The sequence below is a fragment of the Sinohyriopsis cumingii genome, chromosome 12 (assembly GCF_028554795.1).
Source record: "Sinohyriopsis cumingii isolate HCF-2022 chromosome 12, ASM2855479v2, whole genome shotgun sequence".
NCBI lineage: Eukaryota > Metazoa > Mollusca > Bivalvia > Unionida > Unionidae > Sinohyriopsis > Sinohyriopsis cumingii.
This window is the reverse complement of record NC_142972.1, coordinates 40,409,882-40,418,642: the sequence shown is the minus strand read 5'-3', so window position 1 is coordinate 40,418,642 and position 8,761 is coordinate 40,409,882. Positions and strand designations below refer to the sequence as shown.

Sequence of the window (8,761 nt, the reverse complement as noted above, 5' to 3'; positions counted from 1 at the left end):
GTCAAATCTTAACTATCTGCATTTACAACCAACTACATATCACAAGAAGTCACGTGTCGCTGTGACTATCAATTCTGGAGATGTAGCAACAATAAAACGTTAAAGACGGCCACTGTGGTCATGAAACTACGTCTGATTAGCACCATTTTCATTTAGGACAAAAGTCCTCGTCAAAAGAACCAGGCACGCAGGAACTCGGATAACAAGATTTTCACGATGGCCAACATGGATGCCTTAGGTACAACATTTTCATTACGGTTTGGTTTGCTTAGTGGGGTCTAATGCCATTTTCAGCACATGATAGATCATTAATAGTGAACAGTATACTTCGTGGCGATAGAAACTGGTAAGAACCACCGACTCGTGGGTTTGGTTTAGAGCTTTACGACACAGCAACACATGTAGGTTATTTAGTGCCTAGGTAATTGGAGCAAAGTATCTTGCTCTAGGTTACACCATGGTAGCTGATCCAGGCTGGTCCGATGGTAGGATTCGAACCTGCACCCTACTGGTCGCGAGCCTGGCACGCTCATCGCTGAGCCACTGGAAGCTGCTGACTGGCTTTCTCCCAAACCCACATTGGTCAAGCCGAGACCAACTCATGCGGACAGATTTGAGATATGCTAGTGATCTGCACAATAAAGCTCCTTAGATCAATCGGCCGGCCGAGGCTCCAATTTTCATTGTGTACCCTCCATATATCATAAAAGCCATTTTCTGAAATCTCCATGTTGATATGACCATCCATTCACGAGGAGTAAGAACATGGAACTTTAACAATGACTATTTTGGTAATCATAACTGATGTGCAATGGCACCATTTTCATTTCGGACCAGCAAGACATCAAACTTTTTAAGCTTAAACGTCATTCCAACAGGACCATTCATTCAATAGTATAAGATATTTGGTGGCCATATTGAATGCCCATAATGTACCGTTTTTCCTGAGAGGCAAAAGACATTTTAAGAAGCCTGTTAGTGAAACCCCATCTTGATATGACAAATAATTAAAGTGTCAACAAAATTCTCAAGACGGCCACCACAGTAGACATATAGGAAGTCTGATTGGTAAAATTTTCATTTAGGACGAAGTTGACATCATAAGACGTCTTTTAGGGAAACATGTTGATACGACCATCCACGAACGAGTCACAAAAACAATATTTTCAAGATGACCATCATGGTGGCAGTGTCAGGTATCAGACTGGTATTCTTTCCATGAAGGACCATGGTACCAAACATCATAATACGTTTTCCAATAAACATCCCATGTTGATATGATCATCCATTTGGAAGAGTAGCTATAACTCGATTTACAAGTTGCCACTGTGGCTGCTATACAGGATGTTTATTGTGGCACAATTTTCGTTAAGACAAACACATTTGTAAAGCTTCATGCCAATCCTCCAAGTAATTCATGAGGAGAAACGTTAAGATACTTTTGCCAATGTATCGATAACATACAAAGGATAACAGTCCATAGCACATCTCTTTGGCATATGACCACTAGGGTTTAAAAACGGTTTCTACATGGTTCCAACGGGAAGTCATCCCAGCAACAATTGTGATAAATATACCCATAAGAACGTAAGTTTGCCTGAGCAACTTTGGAGAAGTGCAAGATATGTTTAATATAAGGTTAAGAAATAATCCAGACCATTACTAAGAAACCCGCTCTATAAACTTTTGGTAGAGCAGGTCTTGTAACAGATGCTCTTTTGGAAAATAAGTAAAATTGTTGATGCAGACCATTCCATAAGAAGGCTAACATGACCTCAAAGCTGAAAAGAAAGCACAGGAATACAAAGTAGTTTAAATTATTTATTTCTGATCAATAACTGGACTTTACAATAGCATATGCTAACAAATTGATATTCAGATTATCAGGACTTTCAATCCATCCTCTATTTATTCTTCAGTGCCTCTATGAATAACCAATGCTCTACAGGTATAAGCATGTTCTTTTTGGAATATTCAATAAAATGAACAAAAAACCTTCAGCTCACTATGAATCATCATGCATATATACACAAAACAGTCATCTATAAAGGCATGTAACACCAATGAATAGAAATTCTATGTATACAATACACTTGGGACATTGTATTATAAATATTAATACAGGTTATGAATAAGGTAAGATATATTTATCATCCTAATTAGTGCTTTCAATAGCAAATTACCTTTTATCAGTGACTAGTCAATTGGGAAAAGCATAAAGATCGGCTGTCCCATAATGTTCTGGGAGGTAAAAGTATTTTCTGCTTCCATGAAATTGTACACAGAATACAAAGGGTAAACCTTGATCTGTAAATACATTACGTTACAAGGTATTTTATTCTATGCTGCTGGTAGATGGGCACATGTTATCCATGGGAAAATACAATATACTGTTATAGTCATAGACCCTGATCTGTTGATACATTCAATACACAACAATATGAATTAAAATGAACCACTATTTTAAAAAAGTGTCATTTTCATTTATGGTTTACAATTCTGCAGCAGGTTCAATCAATAATGCATGTTCCATAAACTTCAACTGATAGATAATCACATCAAGTACATTCATTCATGGACTAAATTACAAATATATTTACAAATTTTCATACTAGAAAAGTGCTGCAAAAATTACTCTTTAAAATTACAATGAACTTTTAACAAGAGTTGTTCATCAACAAGAGCTAAGAGCTCACAGACTACTGGAATGACCTAAGTGGCACAAGTTAGTCTATAAAGAAACGTCTAATTAGCCCTGCAAAATACATCCAAGTGATCAAGTTTTAGTGCATGATGCATTTTCTTCTCATGATGCATCCACACTGCATATTTGGATGCAATAAATGAAAGGGTATTGGTATCAGGGTCCAAGCTGAACTCAAATATTTGGTGAAACGACTTCTCTGAAAGGCCAGAATTGGGTAAAGTTGGTAAATAATTGCTAAGTGAAGAAAACAAATTCAGACTGAATGACCTTCAACACGGTCACTTTATACTTCTGTTTTTGCCAATTTTGATATGTTAAATGGCTACAACACTAATGAAATACTACTAAAATATTATATAAATATTGCCCTTCTTACCTTACTTCGACCGCTCTAGTGGCCCAGTGGTTAGAGCATCTGCTCGGCATTAAGAGGTTAGTGTTAGGACTGGTTGGCCTGGTGTCAGGATAATGTAACTGGGTGGAACATCATGCTACGTGTCTGCGGCATGATGCCCTAGTGCTAGACATCACTATAAACTGCCACACTGCAGACGTCATAGCGATATGATTGAAAAATTCTTGAAGCTACGTTAAAAATCCTAATCACACACACCTTACTTCACCAGTTACTGTATAATACAGTTATTGTGTAAAATCGGTACCTTGACAAAGGGTTACAGCTGAAAATATACAACTAACTCCATACTAGAAATCCTATTTTAATCATTTAATTGGTCAAAATACTGTTTACAATGATTAGCTGATTAGTAATGAGCCTTGAAACATCCACTCAGTTATAATTTGTCTTCAAATGGACTATACATACTCAATTTTTACTAATTTTTTCAACAAGCACACGTAAATGTTCATATTGTACCAATCATTGTTTAAATCCATTAAGTTTTTCAAATTTATTGAGTAGAAACAAAACTTCAAACAGATGTGATGTGACAGGATGAAATGGACATATATGGGCACACTATCTCCCCATTTCAGAGATAAGGCAGAGGATACAAATAACCAAAACTTTCTAATCTTGAGAGAATGAGAATGAGACCACCTATACATGACACAGCAAATGAATGGTACAATTTATTTATTATAGAACCTCATTGTGTACTGTATTTCTCAACAAGCTCCAACATTTCACGTCAAACAAAAGTTTTAGATTCTGCAATAATGTCCATTTTTATGTGATAAACAAATTCAAGATGTCCTGCTAACTACTATATATGTACAAGTTGCAAACCAGATTTGCTGAATATGCAATGTTTTAACTTTCATGGTTGACAAACCAGTAAACTTCTTCAATGCTCAGACATTTACTCTTATTTGGCGGATTATATGGCCAAAATGGGGCAAATTGTGTATGACCTATGCCCATCACAATTTATAATGAAAAACTTTTACTTAATATAGTCAATTGTTTACTTAATAAAGTTAATTGTTTACTTAATATAGTTAATTGAACCTACAAGCCCTTTAATGCAGCAATTTTTTTTACTAAAATGGAAATTAATGACAAATATAAATAACTGATAAATATACTCTTCCTACATCTGCTCTGGCATTTAATCAATGGCCGCAGAATTACAGAATGTGCCCCAACAGTCAGTACCTGGGTACATACTGAATATGCGCTACAAATCCAAAGCAGTCAGTATGTGAATACATATAAAATATACCCCAAGTCAAGAGCAGTCAGTACATAATTGCTTGCAAAATATATCCCATGTATCCAGAGCTGTAAGTGCTTACAGAATACACCCCACATATCCAGAGCTGTAAGTAATTACAGAATACACCCCACATATCCAGAGCTGTAAGTGATTACAGAACACACCCCACATAGCCAGATCTATAAGTGCTTACAGGATACACCCCACATAGCCAGATCTGTAAGTGATTACAGAATACACCCGACATATCCCGAGCTGTAAGTGCTTACAGGATACACCCCACATATCCAGAGCTGTAAGTGCTTACAGAATACATCCCACATATCCAGATCTGTAAGTGCTTACAGGATACACCCCACATATCCAGAGCTGTAAGTGCTTACAGAATACACCCCACATATCCAGATCTGTAAGCGCTTACAGAATACACTCCACATATCCAGATCTGTAAGTGATTACAGAATACACCCCACATATCCAGAGCTGTAAGTGCTTACAGAATACATCCCACATATCCAGAGCTGTAATTCAGGATGCAAGTACAGAATATTTTTCTTATTTCCTGAGCAGATGGTATGCATGTATTGCTGAATAAGCCCTACATGTCCAGCTCAGTCAGTACATTAGCGCTTACATAATATGCCACACAAGATATCACATGTAAATTACAACTATCAATATCTCAAAGCAATTGATGCTCTACTGGTCAAAAACAACTTCTGGAGTCGAAAAGATCTTTTCTGGAATCCAAGATAAGATCATTTCTGGAATCAAAAAGATCATTTCTGGAATCAATAAGATCATTTCTGGAATCCATGATTAGATCATTTCTGGAACCCAAGATAAGATCATTTGTAGAATCCAAGATCAGATCATTTGTTGAATCCAAGATAAGATCATTTCTGGAGTCCACGATAAGATCATTTCTGGAATCAATCAGATCATTTCTGGAATCCAAGATAAGATCATTTCTTGAATCCAAGATAAGATCATTTCTGTAATCAATCAGATCATTTCTTGAATCCAAGATAAGATCATTTCTGGAATCAACAAGATCATTTCTGGAATCCAAGATGATTTCTGGAATCAATAAGATCATTTCTGGAATCCAAGATAAGATCATTTCTAGAATCCAAGATAAGATCGTTTCTGGAATCCAAGATAAGAACACTTCTGGAATCCATGATAAGATCATTTCTGGAATCCAAGATAAGATCATTACTGGAATCCAAGATAAGATCATTTCTTCTTTTTAACTGCCAGATATTGATTAATCAGGATACCATGTTGGTTGCATGATTGGCACCATTTTCATTAATGACCAACAAGGTGTCATAAGAAGTCTCTTGGTGAAAACCCAATGTTGATATGACCAACCATTCAGAAGAACGCTTTTCAAGATGACCACCATAACAGCCATATTGGATGTAAGATCAGTACCATTTCTATTTAGGACCAACTAAATATCACAAGTAGTTTAGTGAAAACCATACATCAAAATGACCATCCATTTAGGAGGAATAATGATAAAAATATTTTCAAGATGATCACCATATTGCACTTTAGATCGGCATCAATTTAAGACCAATTAGACATCACAAGAAGTTTTTAAGCACAACCTCTATGTTAATACAGCCAATCATTTGGGATGAGTAGTGGCAACAAGATGTTAAAAAGGGCAATTGCATAAACTCTTCTGGTCTATGACCAGTAAACCTAAATATCGGGAGAAAATTCTAAAAGTTTTAATCTGATAAATCCCAATACCCTATGTGACAAAAACTCATGATACAAATACATGCTAACGAGTGTGACAGACAGATGGCCACAATTTGCATCAAGAAGGCTAAAGCCTACAATACAAATGCTGCAGTAAAACAAGTGACCTTGAGCAAGCATGTCTAAGCTTCACAAGAAAGCATGAACAAAATCCTTAGAATTTAGGAAACATAAACAAACTGAAAAACTGTGACCTAAAACCCATAATCAAAATTTTATATATATATATATATATATATATATATATATATATATATATATATATATATATATAGAGTCCTGATTCAGGGCACAGAGGTGAGACAGCACATTGCTGAATGAATTTGTCTTCAAAGCTTTATAATGATTCATCTCAAGTATTACCAAAATCCTCAAAAATTGTTGAAAATATAATTGAAAAATGAAAACTTTAACACACATTTACTACAACTGTTACCTTGCGCCCATGGTCAAAAGTGAGCCAACACATCACAGAATGATTTAGGAAACAGCTAAAAATGGAGAAAAAACACACAAAAAAACACACATTCTGAATGCAATTTTACTGTGACTTTGATTCTAGGTTAAAGAAGCCAGGACACATCACATAATGGGCTCTCTTAGCTTTAATAATTCATTCCAAGTATGAAGAAAATGTATCCAGGGTTTTAGGAAAGACAAACAAATGAAACAAGAGTACCGAGAATTGCAACTTATACACATGCTGCATGTTTAATAGTCTTCGTTGTAGGTAACTGAATTTTGCACAGAAACCATAGATCTTCATTCAGCTAATGTTGGGTTGACTTTCGGCATTTTAAATCTAAAATCAATAGGCAGCTTCCTTACCTTAAGTAAGTGCAAATCATCACAAAGTTTAGAGGAGATTTGATATAACACTGTTTTTATACGAAAACTATCTATATTCATCCAGTCACAAAGATCTTGACCTTTCAACAAAATCAACATGATTCTTACCACAAGTGCAAGCCATGCATAAAATGTGGCAAATGTAGATGATAAATGATGTTATTGTGCAGAGAACATTGTTCTTTCTGTGACATTCTGACCCAAACATGTGCCAGTTTCTTTCTTTCTCCAAGTTCCAGCTATCCATATAAAGTTTGGTACCTGTAGATGGGTAGAACTTGAGTTATTGTACAGAATAATTTTTCTTCTTCAAGTCAATGTAATCTCGACCTTCAAGATTTTGACCTCAAAATTATTAGGGTCCCTTACCCCAAATGCAAGCCATCCAAAAAGTTTGATAACTGTAGATGATGGTAACCCTAGTTACTGTGCAGAAACAATATTGGTAACAGAAATATTAACATACATCATAACATAAAATAATCTGCTGAACTTAATAAAAACTTGAACTAAATCTTCAATATAAAATTTCCATTATTGTTATCTTAACCCCAAGGTCAAAGGGCAATCTGGTTCTAGAATGAATATCCAGATTTAAAATGATACATACCAACAACGATGAGAATCTATCAAGTGGTATTTAAACATTACAAATGGAAAACTTGAACCAAAAACTAAAGCTGCTAAAATCTCCACCAGTGGTGGAAAAGTGACTACCTTGGCTTAGTTATCATTAAAGTAGGTTTGACGAAACAACTCTGATCTGACTAGATCCAATTGTACAGGACAAAATGTCTTAGTCATGATATAAAAAGCATACCAAGTATCATGAAGATACCTCCAAAGAGTCTGGAGATGTTAAGTAAACAAAAGTGACAGGCAGGCAGATGGGAGGACAAGCTGACTCAAGTACAAATATTCCTCATACATTCTAGTCTAAATCAGGGGACACTTTTGAGCTTGTTACTGGTGTGTCTTCAGTATATATCTTCAAAGCCTTTTCCTTGCGGGGTGAGTAGCTCACTCTCTGGTTCAATTTACTCATTCTGAAAATAGAAATGTTAGCAATCATTCTGAAAACTGAAATGTTAGTAATCATTCTGAAAACAGAAATATTAGCAATCTTTTCTGAAAACAGAAATGTTAGCAATCTTTCTGAAAACAGAAATGTTAGCAATCTTTCTGAAAACAGAAATGTTGGCAACCTTTCTGAAAACAGAAATGTTAGCAATCATTCTGAAAACAGAAATGTTAGCAATCTTTCTGAAAACAAATGTTTTCATTCTTTCTGAAAACAGAAATGTTAGCAATCTTTCTTTAAACAGAAATGTTAGCAACCTTTCTGATGTTATAAAATTAGTAATATACTTGGATGGGACTTGCCTATCTCAAATAAACATACACTTTACACAACATGCTTTTAAACATTCTGAAGTCAAAGTAGCACAGGTTATATTGCATAAACAAAATGGCACCCAAATGAAACTGATATAACATGACTAGAACCAAAATATCCTTTAAAACTTTATAGCCATTCAGAATAAGCATACAAATGTTTAGGTTTACATAAAGTCATTATTTTATATAAACTAAGAAAAGTTGTTACACACAACTAGCTTCATTTGGGAGTTAAAATTATGGAAAATAGCAAGAGGGCATAAACAGGTCCTTGTGGTATTCTGCCAACTTTTGTAATTCTACTGTACTGTTATAATAGAACAACCTCTAATACAAATGATTTGCCAAT

The 8,761-nt window shown here is 35.2% G+C and overlaps 1 protein-coding gene across 1 annotated transcript in view; it reads right to left on the bottom strand.

Moving 5' to 3' along the window:
• Window positions 1–1,808: 1,808 nt before the first annotated feature.
• The window catches only part of LOC149786307 (ubiquitin carboxyl-terminal hydrolase 47-like), a 130,007-nt gene continuing 123,054 nt past the window's right edge, over window positions 1,809–8,761 (bottom strand). The window contains exon 34 of the mRNA XM_089976694.1: window positions 1,809–8,060. Coding sequence (XP_089832820.1) covers window positions 7,946–8,060 — 115 coding nt within the window. The 3' untranslated portion in view covers window positions 1,809–7,945. The remainder of the gene's footprint in view (window positions 8,061–8,761) is intronic.